Source organism: Syzygium oleosum, unplaced genomic scaffold (genome assembly GCF_021117445.2).
Source record: "Syzygium oleosum isolate NSW1041296 unplaced genomic scaffold, Sole_v2.1 Sole_v2.15, whole genome shotgun sequence".
In the NCBI taxonomy this organism is placed as follows: domain Eukaryota; kingdom Viridiplantae; phylum Streptophyta; class Magnoliopsida; order Myrtales; family Myrtaceae; genus Syzygium; species Syzygium oleosum.
Genome location: NW_026607499.1, coordinates 4,487,005 through 4,506,199, shown reverse-complemented (window position 1 = coordinate 4,506,199; position 19,195 = coordinate 4,487,005). Strand labels below are relative to the sequence as shown.

Genomic DNA, 19,195 nt, shown 5'->3' with positions numbered 1-19,195 from the left:
GCCGGCCGGAAGTGTAAGTGCTGCGCAAGACAGATTTCTACACCTTGGAACTGGAAGCCACATCTTGAATCCATTAGGGATACAGCGGAAGCCACCTGTTAAACTCATTTTGGACAAACTGCTACAAGGTGACAGCAACCTCTTAGAACACATTTGGGGCAGTGTTATATCACGGGAGAGGCAAAGTGTTATATCATGGGAGCCACCTCTTGAACTTATGAGCGGTGACTTCTAGAATCTTACTTGCCCGGTATGGTCGTGGGCTTTGGGCTGACAATTGGCGAACGATCTTTTCAAAGATGGAACACAAGAAGTAGGAGTTTCGCCCAATTTAGTTGTGACTTGGAAAGTTAGTTTTCGTATTTTTGAAGTTCATAAACAAATTTTGAGATAAACGTAACTTATTTTTTTAGGATTGATTCTTTATCGGCAATTTTTAAGGATCAATACATTGCTGATTTTGGAAAATGATACCGAGCAAAATTTCGAGGACAAAACTTATTTTTAAGGCGGTAGAATGTAGTATCTCAATATTTTATGCGAGGAAAATAATTAGGATTCAATGTGTAGCTACTTACTATGTACTAAGGAAAGAAGTGTTCATATCCTATTAACGTTCCATACATGGAAGATAAAAATAACATAATAAAAAGGTTCTTCCAGTGGTGCTTACAAAAGGGTTTTGTAAATTGTTATTTGTTTGGAATTTGATGATAGAGTAGTTATTTGAGCTTCTTACAACATTCAAACCAATCAATTTGATGAAAGTCGAAATTGTTATGTCGTATGTTGGTCATGGCCTCCCAGACTAGCTAGAGTACCAAAACTTTCTTTCTCATCGCCACTTTTCTTTTCTTTTCTTGAACACGTTGTTCGTTCTCCTTTCAGCTTTCATCCATGGCATAGGCATGGTATTCCATGTGTCTAAAATTGACCTACCGACAAACCTTGGAAAAAGCAATTGTACGGTTTTGATTCAAGTCTTTCTTGTCAATTTTAAAAGTGCTTAAATATGTAGCGATGATGTTGTGAAAGATTTAATAATAATAAAAAGGTTTGGATGATAAGATCAAACTATTAGTGAACTGTTCTTTTTCCTTAATAATGAGAAATTTCCCCCAATCTGAAGTCTGAACGAAGCTGCAGCTAGAAACATAATGTGCAGCCCACAGCATAGAAGTTATGATAGTATAATGTGATTTAGTAATGAATTAAGGTTGTCCATTGAGTTCCATCCTGGTCCCACACTAGTTAGCCAAAGAGCAGATATGGTCAATAGTAAGCTTTGGGCTTAATTTGTGGAGCTGTAAATGGTTAATTAATAAATCCAAGAGTGAGTGGGATTAGAAATTTACTAATCATTTGCCAAGGTAGTGAAGCAAAGTTATTAGTTCGATTTACATATCAAAGCAGATGATGTAAACTTGTAAATGTCGAATTATATATAAGATGCAATCCATATTGATATCATAATATAGAAAAAGGTAACTCAAATATTATTGGAAAACACTGATTTTCTTTTCCAAGTGCGCAATGTATATGCTGCTTATTTTGCCAAATTTATTTTCCATAATCCTTTAAGATGCTAAATTTCTCGATAATTCGATTGGATGACTATTTACCTTGAAGCTCGTCTCCATATTGAATAACAATCCTAGTCTACGATGAAGTTTTATTTGATACACAGCCTTTATAAAAACCAATTCGCGCAATCTGTCTCGGATTGGTAACATGTAGCATCTTAAATCGCTCTATAAAATCCAAAAAGACACGTTTTGTGCATCTAACATAGCATGTATGAACTCTTTTCTCTTTCGCGCGGAGTTGCAGACCGTGTATCATATATAAAACCGCATGAAATCTCCTTAAAACAAATGAGGCTATATGATAAAGAAGTTAATGAGGACATTGAATATAGGAAGATGAGTTTCCTTTTATTTTATGACTTATAAGAAAGACATCAACATAAGTTGCATGCTTATTCTGTTTCTTGATCTCTCCACCCTGTGACATACACGTAATTTAGTACATTTCTTGGAACAACAAAACCAACACCTCATGAATAATGTAAACACTCACAAACCCCAAATTCCAACAACAAATACAAACCATCTTCATCTGATCAAGAACCCATAGAGAGATGTAGAGCACATCCCTCATGCATGTGACCTAGCTTAGACACATTGGAACCCAGAAGGCACCTTCTTGCCACAGTAGTTCAAGAGCAAGCTGAGCGAGACCGGGACGTTCAAGTTGATGCCCAACACGTTGGCCTTGATGGCGGTGCAGAGGCAGGCCGCGGCTTCGAGATCGACCAAGCCACTGACGAGGCTGCAGCATGGGGTCTTTGGTGGGGTCCCCACCACGAGGTGCAGCAGGCTCTTCAATACGTTGGCACACACCCCAAGCTTGAGGGTGTCCTTGGGGCACGTGGCCTTTGCCGGCGGCTGGGGGTGGTGCTTGTGCGGCGGCGGCGGGCAGTAGGTGGAGCTCACCATGGTGAAGAAAAGGAGGTTGAGGGAGAGGAGGAGGGCGGTGGTGGCTAGAGTCCTTGATGCCATTTTCGGTCACTCTCTCTCTCTCTCTCTCTCAACGAAGACACTCAAAAAAGAGCAAGAGAATAGATTTGTAGTGTTGTTGGAGGGAGAGAGAGGGATGTGCGAATGGTGATGAAGTGGGTCGAGGTATTTATAGTGGAGATTTGGGTGGGGAAGATAATTTTAATAGATTCAATAAGTCAGGAGAAGGGTGGATGCAAAGGGGATCACCGCCTAAAATTTCTCTTATTCATGTCATTCCAAAGAGAAAGAAGTGATTATATGGCAACTGAGATATTTAAATATGAGTGCGCAATTGTTTACATCAAAAGCGTAAGTTGTTAGCAGACAACTCGAAAGATGGATTCTTTTGAAGTTACATCTTAAATTTTACTTTAATTTTTTTTATAAAAGATTATCCCTAAATTAGATATTCTCGATTTGACAGGTGAGAGATGATCTCTAAAAAAGACCACAGATAAAAATAAACACCATTGGCTTTATTTGTGTCGGCATAAAAAGATTAAATCCATGACCGTACCTCATTGTGAGTGAGATGACATTTCACGTGGTTTATTATTTCATGAATCTGATCAAATGAAACTCCATCTTTAACGCTTCACACTTTGGGTTTATAATTAAATTATGGTCTTCAAATTAGATTTTCTCTCCCAATCTGATTTGGGAGTATTTTATTGTTTATATCTAATTTTTTCTTTGCTCGACGCTGATGCTTTTCTCCGCTCACTGGGTGTATATTTTGCTTCCATCGTTAAGAATCAACCCTCCACTTCAGATCCTCCAAATCAAGAAGTCCAACAAGATTGAGGAGGAATATAGTGAATTTATACTGCCTTGGAAGCGATTATACGACTTCTCCGAGTTTAAAAGCTCTTATCTCCCAATCTAGATCTAGATTTAGATCTTGGAGCTCTTCTCTCACGATCTGCATTTTGATCTTTGAGTTCCTTCGAGGCATTTTTATCCTCGTTCAATCTAGATATAGGTTTGAGAGCCTATTCAACCTGTTTGTTGTATCTCCGTACGGTGATGGCATTGAGAACATTGGGCAAATCGTAGTTATTAGAGAAGGAGATCATATCACTTGAGATGATGCGAGTCAATGATTGACCGTTGTTCGTTTTGCTTTGATATCGACACAGATATGTTTTTGTAGGATGAGAGTGTACTTATCACAGCAATTTGTATTTTGTTGTTCTACTTTACTATTTGAGATTTGCTTTGTTTTAAATGGTCTTGAGATATGAACGAAATATTTACTTTCGACAAAAAAAATACCTATGATAATGGAGTTAAATTGGATATAAATGCCAGATCACGACACGAGCATATAAACCCCAATAAATCAGTTCCAACTTGACCCGTTTTTTAAAATCCTTCGAAATTAGAATCACACGTCCTCAGAAGAACATTTGACAGTGACGCGCGCACATGTGGGCTCAAATTCCAGCACAACGCGGTGGTGCTATTGGGGCTGATAAAGGAAGACGACAGGCCTTTCTCTGGGTCTTGGATTTTTGCAGGTTTGTGTAATGTTTAGTTGTCCAAATCCGGTTGCTCTTCGAGCATTGGAGGGGTCATTCTGTCTTGTTGCGGCTGCAAGAGAATATTGCTTTGCGTAGTATCCGCAATTTGGGCGACTTTTTGATCTTTGATTTTGAGAGGGCTCACGGTCTCCAGAATTCCTCGCTCTCCGTCCACAAAATCCGTTCACGCGCCTGTTGAATCGACCCTCCATACAAAGACTTATGGCCGACATGATCTTGGTAACGGAGTCACGTCACGAGAAAGAAAGAGTTGAGTACACTAAAAGTCCTAAAACTTATTATAAAAGTACGATTGAATCCTAAATTTTCAAAAATTACAATCCGATCCTAAAACTTGTCAACTTAGTGCAATCAAGTTTTAAAACTTATTACCATTTTCCGTTTGCCGTGTTGGACAAAGTTAATGAAAGGACTTGATCACACCAGCTTGATAAGTTTTAGCACTCGATTGCACTTTTTGCAAGTTTTAGGACTTCATTGCACTTTTGTGACGAGTTTTAGAACTTCTGGAAGATTTATCCCAAAAAGAAATTAAAAAAAGGGAAAATACCACCAAAAACTCAAAACTATGTCACTTGTGATAAATTTACTCTGAACTTTTTTTTGTGACACGAAAAATTCTAAACTATGCCATTTGTGATAAATTTACCCTGAACTTTTTTTGGTAACACGAAAAATCCCAAATTATGCTACTTGTGACATATTTACCCCATAATACTTTGGCCCATGGGCATTTTCGTCTTTTTCCTTCTCTGTTTTTTTTTTCATTTTTTTTTCTTCTCTCTTCCCTCCGTCGGCCATGGCTGAGGGAAGCCGGCGAGGGCCCTCGCCGGCACTGGGCGAGGGCCCTCGCCGGCGCTGGGCGAGAGCTGCCCTTGCCGGCACAAGGTGAGGGCCACCCTCGCCCGACGCCGACGAGGGCAGCCCTCGCCTGAGTCGGAGTCGGGCACCTCAGGCAAGGGCTGCCCTCGCTGGATCTGGCAAGGGCTGCCCTCGCTGGATCTGGCGAGGGCGACCCTCGCCAGTGTCAGGCAAGGGCTGCCCTCACCCGCCCAGGCAAGGGCGACTCTCGCCCGACGTCGGCGAGGGCGACTCTCGCCCGACGCCGGCGAGGGCAGCCCTCGCCCAGCGCTGGCAAGGGCCCTCGCCAACTTCCCTCCGCCATGGCCGACAGAGGGAAGAGAGAAGGAAAAAAAACAGAAAAAGGAAAAAGATGAAAATACTCATGGCCCAAAGTATTGTGGGGTAAATGTGTCACAAGTGGCATAGTTTGGGGTTTTCGTGTCACAAAAAAAAGTTCAGGGTAAATTTGTTACAAGTGACATAGTTTGGGGTTTTTTGTGGTATTTTCCCTTAAAAAAATAGGTTAAAATAGATGGGCTCATCAACTAATCCATTAATAGTAATCAAAATGAATCACGGAATTTTTAGAAAATGTATTTGGAAAATATGTTTTTTGATCGATGGGAGTTTGGATGATACTAGCTAGTTACGAAGGTGCGATTAGCTTGATTCGATAGAATTTGCATAGGAAAAGTCTGTGTTGCTGACGTAACGAAGCATGAAAATTAAATGGAAAAAAGAATTGACATTTCGGAACAAATCTTTCTGATAATTAGCAAACGTGTGGATTTATTACCTAAGTTTTAGGTGTAAAGTTGTAGTAGCATGCATGTGATTACTAATTGAGACATCCATCAATCTCTGTCTCTCTTTTCCTTTTCTTCTTCTTTTGAGAAAAAAATTGGCATCATGTCGAATAAAGTTCAGAAATTACTGCTCTTTCAGCTCGGGCTATGAAGGGTGGCCTCGTGCACTTTTCTTTCACAAATTGCTTCAATGAATACCTCTTTTATTTTTTGGACCTACTCATGTCCTTAAAAGGATTCATTTCTGTTCTCTTCCGGATTCGGGATCATTAATATGTAAAACTTCTAGAGGGTATTCCCTCTCTTTAAGGAAGATAAAGATACAGGGAGAATTGTGGGTAAACGAGGCGTGCGGGCACCGGCACGTTAAAATAAGGAACACATCCATATGAGCCTGCCCCATAGGATACGGACAGTTTGTAGAAACCATCATAGAAGCGAAAACTCCTTTTCTTTGGTGAGGTTATTCATTAACCAAACATTAAGGATCCAAGGGAAACTTATAGTTAAGCAAATTAGGGAATAAAATGGGCAAGCGAGAGCACCAAACGAAGTACAATTATCAACACTCTGAGTACGAACTTTTTGATTTTATAAATGCTCAATACAATCAACTAGCCACTAATCAAGTCTGAAAATAAAAACCGTAATTGGTGTACCTTGATAACGATGCAATTAACCCCCTAAATTTTGAGCAATGCTATGTGTATTAAGAAATCTTATTAATAGATTTTTACGGAATGATATCGCAATTTCTCATTGGATATTTCAATGCATCGGTACCACTTATTTCAATGTCCGATTAAAACTTAATGCGGCACGTAACAAGTAATTAAGCTTTTTCGAAATATCCAATATTGGTTTCGAAAACATTTATAACCTAGTCCTTTTTATTACCTAATATTTTAACTACTACTTTCATAAGGTACTATACTATCATCTGAACGTGGGATTCTCAACATGCGCTCACATGAATTGAATCAAATCAATTAAAAAACTTCTGTAGACAAACGTACGATATGGACATGTGACTTTCTGGTTGTGAATTTTTGTCACTTAGCGGGAGACTGAACTGCTAAACTGTGTGATGATCGATGATTATTCACGGAATTGGAACGAATAAAATACATTAATTGCTGTCGCATTGAGACAGAAATGCACATGGAATCAGTCCTGATCTATACCCAAGTGGTCTTTTACTCAGCAAAAGACTATACTCCACCATCAATAATAATAATTTGTAGACTAAAGTTTTGCACAGTAATGATGTGGGTTCATGCGATATCTTATGCCCTAAATCTACTGGTCTTGCAGATCTACAGATAATCCCTGTACGGCCCCTCAATATTGACTCGACCATAACATAATAGCAGCTTCCTGGGCGCAAATCATGATCAGAACCAGACAGATAGAGCAGGAATATACCTAAGGAGAACATTATTGATGAGATTAATGCAGATTGCAGAGCACAAGAGTACTGTACCCGAAGAAGAAAGTAAAATTAAAGAGGAGCATGTGGGTTTTGGACCATAGAATATTTATTAACAAGACGATGCATGGAGAAATTTCGCGGCGAAACTAGCTAGGATTAGAATTTAGATGAGTTCTTTGACGCGATTGAGTAAAATAGGCAGTACCTAACTTAGCAGGTATGCATAAATATGGCACACATATATACGAGCCAGCTATAATTGGGCCGTTTCGGAGCCTCCATGAACTTGCAGTTAGATCTTGGGTCGAAATGAATGGCTATAAAATGATTTGGAGGAGGACAAAAAGGAGCAATGAACCGTAGCCATCGGGGCCTAATACAGTTCGATTGGACTTTCGAAGTTTTAAGAATCGCTCTTGATCTAGCCTTGAACCGCTTCATCAGTAACTCAATCAACTACTTTTAAACGCTGGATTCTATTCTTCACTGAGGATAAAAAATACAACATGGTCACTGATTTAGTGTCAGATTCTACAAGGAACTCACCCGGTCTAATGGCCGTGGTGCATTAAGCTCACGTAAATCTCGTAAACACATCCTCTTTTTACGCAAGACCCGCCATCGCTTTTGACCCCTTTCATTTTTGTCTTTCCGTATGAAAAAGTATCTTACAAGGTACATATGTAGTCCTTCGTGTCCGATGGTCCCATACATTGTTTGTACGGTTGTGCTGAAGGCGCATGCATCTTCAAGATACTAGGTGTGCTTGTACTATTTCTATATTATCCTTGGCGCTGCCTATGTAAGGATTACTTCGGCAAGAAGTTGAATAAGATCAGAGTTTGAAAAAATCCCAATATGGCTTTCTTAACACCTTTCCCTCTTCCTCAAAGTCTAATGTCATTAGAAGCTTAGAATTACACTGGTAATTCGATACGATGAGTTGGTCCCGCAAGTATACTCTTCACTTGCCACTTTATGAATTTTGTGAATCGGAATACTTCTTATACTTGAGAGACAAAAAAAAAGCAGTCTCTTGTAACGCCCAGAGGAAGGCCATGTGTTATTGTCTCGAATTACTATTTTATCATCCTTCGATTACTTAGTGAAATTTTCTTGAATCCTCTTTTTGGCAATTGATCATGCATATCAAGGAAACTTTGAATTTTCCTTCTTCCTTTCTCATTCCTGTGATATACCGAAGTTTATTTTTTAATCGGGAATAACCATTCAATTTCATTTTGAGGGAGTATTTATGTGATTCCAAAAAATTTTCTACTTTAAAATGCATCGACATGATACATGGGGCTGGGAAGAGCTCCATATCCCTCGAGTATTTCCGTAATTTTTATTTCTGATCAATCAATGTGTTGACAAAAAAAACTGTTCAAAGCTATTTAGCACTCCAATCTTTCTTGAAGAGCGATTAGGAAGATAATCGCGGCGGAGATTAGGTTAATTAAACATGCATCCAGCTGGTGGTAAACCCACGTCGGACTAAATAGAATCCAATGCGATTGTGTAGCTGATCAACTGCTCTCATGTCTGCTGTCAATTATAAGCCAAAACACAACATTTCTTTTCTGTTTTCTGGCAGCAAAGCTTGAAAGGGTTAATTTGTTGAACCAGCAGGTGACATTCAAAGCTCAGCTCCAACTACTCATCTCTTCAAAGCTTGTCCTAAAAAAACTTCTGTTAAGCACCGTTAAGTGCGACATTAACGCGAGTATACCCTTGTTGAATTCATGAAGGAATAGGATTTATGAGTGGTCAATGCGCTTAGAACGTAATATTCTCGAGTTAGCTACATGGTTAGCCTTTCTCATGTGTTCATAAATCAGAAGTGATCTGAGACTTAGGCTTGCCCAACCAGGAACAACCCTAAACGCAAAGGGCCAGCATATGGTATCTCTTTTAGTTATGATGTCACGAAATAACAGGAAAACTTTGCGAACGCGACATCAGAAAGTTCCGAAATATAGAATGAGCGAGTCATTTGATGTGTTGCTGAGGGATATAGATTAGCGAGGATAACTCAGCTGTTGTGCACTCCAACTAGAATGAGAAGTATTTGATCATGCAAGAAAAGAGTACGTTTTATTGTTGAATGAAGGAATAACAGCAACCAACCGCAGTAATTCAACTTAAAACCGGAAAAAGCAAAGAGGAAAGCAATGTAGCCAGAAGTGAATTACAACATCACGCAAAATGAAAGAGCCCTCATGCACATTGGAAGCCATAAGGCACACTCTTCCCACAGTAATTCAGCAGCAAGCTCAGCGAGACCGGGACATTGAGGTTGATCCCGAGGATGCTCGCTTTGATGGCAGTGCAGAGGCAGACGGCAGCCTCGAGGTCGGCAAGGCCCGCGAGGAGGCTACAGCACGGGGTCTTCGGAGGTGTGCCCACGACGACGTGGACCAAGTCATTCAACAAGTTGGCGCACACGCCCAGTTTCAGGGCATCCCTGGGGCAAGAGGGCTTCGCTGGCTGCGAGTGCGGGTGCGGGTTTGATGGTGAAGGTGGGCATGGCACAGCAGTGGAGCTGACTAATGTGAAGAAAAGGAGGTTGAGGATCAAAAAGAATGCAGTTGGTGCAAGAGCCTTTGAAGCCATTGCTGTATCTCGAAGAGAAAGGTATGAGTATACAGAATGACCAAGGCGGACGTGATGAAAATGGTGAAGAAGAGGAAGGGTTTATATAGGGTTGGGATTTCCCTGTGGTGACCTGTCCTGCTAAGATCGATTAATATGTAATTTGATAGCTATCTGGTTTCGAGAAACGAGTTTTTCGAGAGATCGTAGTACAACGAAACACCCGAAAAATGAAAAAGTGTTTGGAGCGAAATGTCGAGAGTTTGGGGATCAAGTGGGCATCATGTTGATTGGAGCGAAATGTGCGACACAACCTGGCAATGCAACTAGAGGAGACAAGATTGAGAGGATCATGAGGCTCGGAGTTTAGTGAGTTTGATCAAATCTGTCGATCTATCTCCCTATCACTCGAGCAAGGAACTATGGCCCTCTCCTGTACTTTGGTTTTTTTCTTTTTTTTCTCTCTCTTGGGGTGAGCAAAATAGTCTTGACTGGTCTTGAATAATGAACACTTCATTAACAGCGAGTCGTCTAATTTTTGAGCAGGTGCTTCAGATAAGTGCTTGTCATCATGAATCTATCTCTCCCCCGTCGCCCTTGGCAGGAACAAGAGAGAAAGTGTGTCACAGGCCGATGGACCAAAGGCCCGCGAGAGTGGCCCAGAACCTTGTTATGGGCCGATCGGGCAGGGTGATTAAGCAACCTTACTGGGCCTAGTTAGCCGACAGCGTGGGCTAGCTTGCGGAGATGGTATCGACTAAGAGAAAATATTCGGTGGTCGGAAAGAGGCACGTCAACAATTGACGTGGAATAAAAAAATCATGTCCAATGATATGTTGACATATGTCCGCTGAGTTGAAATTAAAAAAAAAATCGTTTTTTTTCCCTCTTCTTCCTCCTTCACGGTTTCACCCTCGTTTCTCTCCTGGCCGTCTTCCATGGCCATTGGCACCGCCTTCAAGCTTTGTCTTGGCCGGCTCTTCAAATCCTGCTGTCCATGGCCACCGTCACAGAGCAAGCCATCGTCACTCGCGGTCATGGCGCCAAACGAGCCTTCGTCATGGGCAGCTCCTTCACCCACGTTTCTCTCCAAATTTGGGTCTTCCATGGCCATCGGTCCGCGTTCAAGCGTCTTCTTGGCCACTCTTCAGATCTGACCGTCCATTGCCACCGGCGCCGAAGGTGCCGAGCCATCGTCACTCGTGGCCATGGCTTGACCCAATTTTCGTTTCTCACGAACTCCTCCATGAGCGGGTAGTCCTTAATCCTCTCCCACTTTAGCACCCGGAGATTGCACTTGGTTAGGGGTGTGACGGTCGGGCCTCGCAGCAGCCTCCAGCCCCTTCTACTTCTGCTGCTTCCAGTCGAGGGGCGAAGGTTGCACCACTGACTCAAACTACTTCTTATTATCGAAGCCGTGCTGCTTGCTGTCGCCACCGACCGATGACGGCTTGCTCAATGGCAGCGGCCATGGACGGCCAGATTTGATGAGCCGACCAAGACGAAGCTTGAAGGCGGTGCCAATGGCCATGGAAGAAAACTAGGAGAGAAACGAGGGCGGAGGAAGAAGAAGAGAAAAAAAAAATCGTTATTTTTTTTTAATCCAACTGACACGTGTCAACATATTATTGGATGTGAGCAAAAAATGCGCACAGCACGTCAATGCTTTGCAATCACTAAATATTTCCTCATCGGGTAGGGGTGTTAACGGTTTGAATCGGGTTGGGGTTCCAGACCGGATTGAACCGAATCAAACCGCTTGGGTGTGCATTAGCTTTGAACCGAACCGCGACTCAAACCGAATATAACCCGCACCGAAAACCCGGTTCGATTTGGTTCGATTTTTTGGTTTTCTTCTTTGTAATATTACAAAGAGGTTTAGCGAAAAATGAGAAAGATCGTGTAAATTATAATATTAAGAAGATGGATGATTTTCAATTCGGTTTGGTTAGCCAAACCAAACCAAAACTATCCGAACTAGAATAAAGACGATTATCTTTCTCATTATCTGAACCGAAAATGCATGAAATTTCAGTTCGATTTTCTAGTTTGCTTCTAACACCCCTAGTATCAGCCCAATGGCATGGCGTGGGACGTGTCGTTTGGGGTGCTTCGGAGTATGGGAGAATCGAAGAACAAATCAGGTCAATCGAAGTAAACCAGATTGAACCGAGCCAACCCAAACCTTAATTTGGGTATGGACCATCCTCTCGAGTTTGGGTTCTCAGCTCGATTGCCTCCGGTTGGACCACGGCACGGAAACCACACAAAAGAAATATGGACTTTGGGTTGTACAAAATTCTAGTACTATATTATACTTTTCCTTACATGAACTTAATTAATTAATTGTTTTTTCTTCTAATGTAACGTGACACCGTAGTAATTTTGTAATTAGGAGATTAGCCACGACTTTTGCCTCCATCATGATGGTCCCCCTAGGGACCAACCATCAAAATGTAAGCATCCATCCCCATTCACCATGACTCCCTTTGACATAACAACAACTGCTAAGGAAGAGAGGACATAAAAATAAAGCAATTTTTTTTCTAGGATACTCGATAATTAAAGATCTTAGACACATATCCAGTACATAAAAATGCACAGATTTTGTCTGTTATTATACATTCTCCAAGAAAATACAAAACAATAAAAATCGAGGCTTCCATTACGTATGGTAATCTCATATGAGGACAAATAGATGTGAGGAAACTAAACAGAGGAACAATAATCAGGAAAAAAACATGCAAGATCTTAGTCACATATCCAGTGCATAAAAATGCACAGATTTTGTCTGTTATTATACATTCTCCAAGAAAATACAAAACAATAAAAATCGAGGCTTCCATTACGTATGGTAATCGATCTCATATAAGGACATATAGATGTGAGGAAACTAAAAAGAGGAACATTAATCAGGAAAAAACAAACAAACAAACAAACAAACAAAGCAGCATGTGTTATAGTTGTTAAACTATGTGGTCGATTCGTCCTTCAAATACCCAGTTGACCTTGAAGCTCCAGTAGGGTCTCACCGGAGGCTTTCAGCCTCTGTACCTCCACATCCGTCATGTGCACATTGGTCACGCCCACGACGCCGCCGCGGCTGAGCTGCGCCGGCAGGCTCAGGAACACGTCCCCGCCGTCGATGCCGTAGAACCCCTTCGCGAGGACCGAGACAGGGTGGATCCTGCGCTGGTCACGGAGGATGGTCCGGGCCAGGTTGGCTACGGAGTAGCCGATCGCCCAGGACGTGTAGCCTTTGAGGCTTATGACTTCATAGGCGCCGTCGACCACGGCCTTGCGGATGTTCTCCAGCATCTCCTCCTCGTACGGGATCTGTTGCCGCTCCAGGAAGCTCAGGATCGGGACTCCCCCGACACTTATGCTCGACCACAGCGCGACCGAGCTGTCGCCGTGCTCTCCGACCACGTAGGCCTGTATGATCGCAGTCATTTGATACACACGTAAGTTACATCACGTTATCTTCTTAAAAAAATAAGGAAGCTGCATTTTCCAGAGGTTTTACCTTTCATAAACCAATCGTTAAATCAATCCAAAATAAAATTCTCTACATCACTTCTGGAATTGTTAAAATCCCATGTCAATGACGAGAAAGTATTTGGCGAGTCTCGTATATGTGCTAAAATGTATATCTACAGTTAGATTTGGTGTGATCTACCATTTCTACAAGTGAGATTCCACGTTATCTAATGTTCATTCTTGTACCTGCACGTCCTGAGCGTTGACTTGAAGATGATCCGCGAGCAAGAACCGAAACCTGGACGAGTCCAAGTTCGTGCCCGACCCAATGACCCGGTTCGACGGGAACCCGGACAACTTCCACGCCACGTACGTCAATATGTCGACTGGGTTCGAGACGACCATGAGGATGGCGTCGGGAGAGTGCTTGGCAACCTCCGGAATGATGCTCCTGAAGAGGGTCACGTTCCTCTGCAGTAGGTTCAGCCTCGACTCGCCAGGAATCTGCCGGGCGCCGGCAGTGACAACAATGAGGTCCGACCCGGAGGTGACAGTGTAGTCAGAGGAGGAGGCGAGGATGGTGGTGCGGGGGAGGAAGGCGGCGGCATGCTGGAGGTCAAGCATCTCGCCTCGGAGCTTGTCAGGCATGGCATCGACAAGGGCGATCTCATCAACAAGGTCCTGGGTGAGGACAGTCTGCGCGATGGCCATGCCGACATTGCCAGCCCCAACGACGGTGATCTTGGTGTGGCGGTTGGTCGGGGATGGCGGGGCAGTGTTGTGGATGGGCCTGAAGAAGGCCTGCGATAGGTCGAGGCCGCCCGGGCCGAGGGATGAGGCTGAGTATGTCTTGTGCATGGTGTTTATAGTGGGATGGCGGCGGCAGCGGCGGTAGCAACGGCGGGTTTAAGAGTAGAGGTTTTGGTATGGTGGTGGTTGGTGGTGGTTGTTTGGTTTCCGGTATGGAGATAAATAGTTAGGGGTTTTGTGGAGTTTTATAGGAGATCGAGAGGGGAAAGAGGAACGAAAGTTCTTTGGAGAAGAAGTCTTCCTATATAATAATACGTCTAAGTGACAGAAAAACATTATTTCCGATACGATAAAGATCAATATACCGACCCAATATACGAAGTAACACAGATAAGTTTTATAGGAGCTTTAATACTAACGGTTCATTTAACGGCACATTATAACTTACCACGTCATTTAACGTATCAATTCAGTGACGCTATCTATTTCAATATCACTTAAGAAATGCATAAAATCTCATGTATCTTTCTTATTTATACACGAGAATAATTTAATATGATACGTTATAAGTTTTCTGAATGGTTATCATGGCCATTGTCGATGTGAGTATAGAACTTCTCGGCTAGGTAATTGATTCGTGTAGGCACGATGTTCTGTTGCGAAAGCGCCCAAAATTTTGTCATCATGAAAGTTAAATCGAATGTATAGCTTTCATGGAGAGTGTTTCCCAATTAAACAAATACATGGAGATTTTTTTTTCCATGTTTGCCTGCTGCTTGCTGGCGCCTAAGCACCAAGCACTTGCATTCAACCTTCTTTAACAGCTCTAGCCCTCTTTAGATGGGGGGGATTGGACTTTCTAGATCATTATGTCAATCTGGTCAACTTTGAAAAAGAAAAACCAAAAGATGCAACGGATTTTCTATTACGCACACTGTTTATTATGGTGCGATCGCAACCCAACGTAATAAGTGAAAGCACAAATCAACCCCATTCTAAAAAAAACAGTACAATTCATGCACATCCCATCTAGCCTAAGAAAACATGTTTCGCACGTGTTCGCGACGCCATGCGATCCCAATACCCGATCGTAGAATTAGATCGAGCGGTATCTTCTCCGCTTCGATCCCGAACACCAACATGAAATGTTATGAAACAGGTTCCAGTTTAATTTGTGAAAAGCTAAAGGGAGAAAAAAGGGGGAAGGGGGTGGGGGTGGGCGTTCAAAGTTCAAAGTGCTTGGAGGGCACTCCAAAGCCAAGTTTCATGGACGGCAGCAAGAGCCGTACGATTCATGTTTTTTACTTGGTGGACAATCCAATTCCGTGGGCTGAAATGGAGAAGCTTCTTATATAATAAGTGCTCTTCTTTTCCCCCGAATTGACTGGAAAAAACCTCAATTTCGAAGTCTTCTCAGGAGGCCCGGCAGCAGAAATAACGTGCAGACAATCAAATTCGTCGTTGGACGAATCAAACCCGATTGATAACGAGAGCTAGAGACGTCGGATTCAATTATCAATGCAAAATGGGAAAATTGTCTTTCGCAAGTGACGATTTGACATTTGCTATTTTTGAACACGTATACGAGGAATATTCTGACCAAAAAAAAAAAACGTGGAATATACCTGTCGGCTGCGTAGATCCGGACCCCATTTCGACGAAAACCTCTCCTCGAAGTATTTACTCGTTTCATTTGCTCCCCAACTTTGTCATTTGTTGTCGGAACGTCCAGTCCAAAACCTTAAAAGTCTATAGATAGAGAGATACTATATGACGCTTTCACGCCAACTACCGTGTTAGAATGTCCAAGCCGTACACGCGTTATAAATTAGGGCAGAAGCCCGACTCCAATATCATGCTCAAAGTCCAATCCAAAAACTTAGATTCATAGGTGAAGGGAGATCGCATGCCTATAAAAAACGTGTGAATCCAATAGACGAATAATGCGGGATGCTTTAATATATGTAACGTCTTTCCCGACGCGCTAAAGAGTAAATACATATGCTGACAAGTTCCCATCAATCGTCCATCTAAATTCTTTGTTTTGTATTTAACACGCACGTACAGATGTTGCTCCACCTGTTAGCGTAATAGCGTTGTCATCACGCCCTGAACTCGAAAGGAACGAGACCTAGCGGCTTCCACGAAAGCTCCCACCTTTGACAAATCCTTTGGTCGAGAAAAAAAGACTGATCGATTTGACTCCGCGGAGAAGAAACCGTGGAAGAGCAGCCCACGGATTTGAGCCTCTAAAACAGCTCACACCGACCCCCTTCCAAGGGGGAAGCATGGCGTGAGTTGAACAGCAGCAGCAGCACGACGACTGAGTTTCGACTTTCAAGAAAAAGAAAAAGTGTGCAATGGAGAAAGCGCAGATGTCTCCCATCATTCCCTCCACACCTCTCGCTTCCACCAATTCCCTCACCTTTTGTCTCCTGAAACAGCCGTTCGCCAGCGCCACAGCCCGCTGTCTTCCGATAAAATCCAAGTGCTAATTCAAAGTCAAATTCGAGCGGGTGTTTCGATTGTTCCCACCAATTGGAGCCACCATGCAAGTTTTTCCAAGCATGTGGTGGGGCGTTTTTCTCCTCTTATCAACTTTTCAAAGAGGAAAGGCTATCGTATAAGGGGGGTTAGGTTAGACACCTTTTTTACTACTATGGTTTAGGGATGATTGGGACCGGCCTAAAGTGGTTCGGAGCGAGCTTTCGAGACTCCTCGATCGCTCGCCAACAGGTTTATTTGCGCAAGATGTTCCTGTGGATGAGGTACATCCTGACCAGGAGAAAATGGATACATGTGCGTAATTCGATTTGAACCGTTGCTGTTACTCGAGATGCCGCCGACCATGGTCGAGTGGTCGGCATCTCTATACGGCAAAAAACGAACGTTTTGCGAGGGCATAAATATTGAGTGTCCCTTTTCTAATCTGGACAAGTTCATGCAAACCATCCGGATCGTGTTGCGAGTATGTTCTCAAAAGGATTGCATTTAATTTGACTTGAATTTGGGACAATTACCAAACCTATTCTATTTGTGCCAATTCAGTTCTAATCTTTCAATTGTGCCAATTTAGTCCTAAACATTTTCATATTTTGCCAATTGAGTTTATCCGATCAATTTTGACGGGAAATTGTTGATGTGGAGGTCAGCTGTCGTATGTGGCACGGCCACCGCAGACATTGATATTTTTTAATAATATTTTTGATTTTTTTTCCTTTTTTTTTCTTTTCTTTTTGGACTAAGAGCTGCCGGCTGACCCTCGCCAGCACTCGACGAGGGCATAGCGGCCCTCGCAGAAGATGCCCTCGCCGGCCAAAGCGAGGGTGCACGGCCCCTCGCCTTGAGCTAACGAGGCCGCGACGCCCAAACGAGGGAAGGGCCGCGACGCCCTCGCCTATGACCGGCGACCCTTGCTGACTCTAGGTCCAAAAAAATAAGTAAAGAAAAAAACCAAAAAAAATTATAAAAAATTCAAAATATCATTAAAAATGTCAACGTCAACGCTAGTCGCATCCACCTAGTGATTTTTTGCCAAAATTGGCAGGATGAAATCAATTGGCAAAACGTAAAAATGTTAATGACTAAATTGACACAATTAAAAGGTTTATAACTGAATTGACACAAATATAAGAGGTTGAGGACTTTTTTGGTAGTTTTTCCCGAGATTTAGTGCACGCACTCTTCTTGAAACGCAGCCAACCCGCTTCGGCACAAGTGCGATACGGAGTTCTTGATACCATATTTATCAAATAGTCATGTCCAAGCAGATATTGTGGTGGCCCTGGTGAGTGATACGACATAGATATGAGTCAATTCTGGTGAAAAATTGAAACCCGTCAGTGGGAGGACGCTCTTTTCCCCAACCACCTCGATCGGATTTTGGGCTTCAATCAAGAGGATGTCTTCGAGAAAATAGTATTGTTGAAACTTTGTCTCCCATTGGACATCCCAAGAGAGATTTGTTCTCCTAAAACAGTCATTGCCATAGCCCACAGGCTTCAAATGAATCCAAGTTCTCAAGTCAATACGAGTGGTGTTGGTTCGTTCAATTCAACCTTTTAGAGCCACCCTTCAAATTTTTCTTTCTTCTCTCATCAGTTTTCGGCAGAAAGAAAAGCTATCATATAAGTGCATTGTAGACCCTATCATATTATCATTTCTGATGATGTTATATCATCAGGGTCATTATAAATCAACCTGCAAAATGTTTCCGATCAATGGATGAGGGACATACTGGCCAGGAAAAATGGGATAGGTATGCACGATTCAAAGTTAAAACACTGCTGAAACTCGAGACGCTGACAATTGTGAGTGATCAGCATCTCTATACGGCAAAATGGAACATTTTGCGAGGGCATCAACATTTAGTCTCACTATTCGATCCGGACGGTTTATGCAAACTATCCATACCAAGATAGCGCTGGGAGCCCATACCTGAATTTAAAGTAAGCACTCCTCTTGAGACAGTTCCAATATCATTCATTTATCAAATGGCCATGCCCAAGGCGATGTTGTGAAGGGTGATACAACATAAATACGAGTCAATTTTGGCGAGACGCCCTTGCCTACAGCCGGCGAGGGTTGGCTGGCAACCCTTGCCGACCCTCGGTCCAAAAAAAAAGTAGAGAAAAAAACTAAAAAATATTATTAAAAATGTCAATGTCAGCACTGGTCGCGCCACCTAAGACGACTAGCATTTACTTCAATGATTTCTGGCAAAAATTGGCCGGATGAAATCAATTGGTAAAACGTAAAAAGGTTTATAACTAAATTGACACAATTGAAAAGTTCATAACTGAATTGGCACAGGTGTAAGAGGTTGATGATTTTTTTGGTAAATTTTCCCCAAGATTTAATGCACGCACTCTTCTTGAAATGCCGCTTCGGCACAAGTTCAATACGGAGTTCTTGATACCATATTTATCAAATAGTCGTATCCAAGTAGATATTGTGCGATGGGTGATACGAACATAGATATGAGTCAATTTTGGTGAAAAATTGAAATCCGTCAGTGGGAGGACGCTCTTTTCCCCAACCACCTCGATCGGATTTTGGGCTTCAATCAAGAGGATGTCTTCGAGAAAATAGTATTGTTGAAACCTTGTCTCCCATTGGACATCCCAAGAGAGATTTGTTCTCCTGAAACAGTCATTGCCATAGCCCACAGGCTTCTGATATATC

General features: G+C 42.4%; 3 protein-coding genes across 3 annotated transcripts; all 3 read right to left on the bottom strand.

The window, feature by feature from the left end:
• Positions 1-1,913: 1,913 nt before the first annotated feature.
• LOC115687798 (14 kDa proline-rich protein DC2.15-like) lies at positions 1,914-2,798 on the bottom strand. Its single transcript, XM_030613464.2, has one exon. The coding sequence runs from the start codon at positions 2,559-2,561 to the stop codon at positions 2,175-2,177; it is 387 nt and encodes a 128-aa protein (XP_030469324.1). The 5' UTR covers positions 2,562-2,798; the 3' UTR covers positions 1,914-2,174.
• A 6,466-nt stretch (positions 2,799-9,264) lies between these two features.
• LOC115687797 (14 kDa proline-rich protein DC2.15-like) lies at positions 9,265-10,266 on the bottom strand. The gene has a single exon (XM_030613463.2). The coding sequence runs from the start codon at positions 9,800-9,802 to the stop codon at positions 9,407-9,409; it is 396 nt and encodes a 131-aa protein (XP_030469323.1). The 5' UTR covers positions 9,803-10,266; the 3' UTR covers positions 9,265-9,406.
• A 2,086-nt stretch (positions 10,267-12,352) lies between these two features.
• LOC115687796 (L-lactate dehydrogenase A-like) lies at positions 12,353-14,247 on the bottom strand. The gene is made up of 2 exons (XM_030613462.2): positions 13,508-14,247; positions 12,353-13,216 (listed from the first exon to the last, which is right to left on the bottom strand). The coding sequence occupies exons 1-2, from the start codon at positions 14,117-14,119 to the stop codon at positions 12,773-12,775; spliced, it is 1,056 nt and encodes a 351-aa protein (XP_030469322.2). The 5' UTR covers positions 14,120-14,247; the 3' UTR covers positions 12,353-12,772.
• Positions 14,248-19,195: the final 4,948 nt, after the last annotated feature.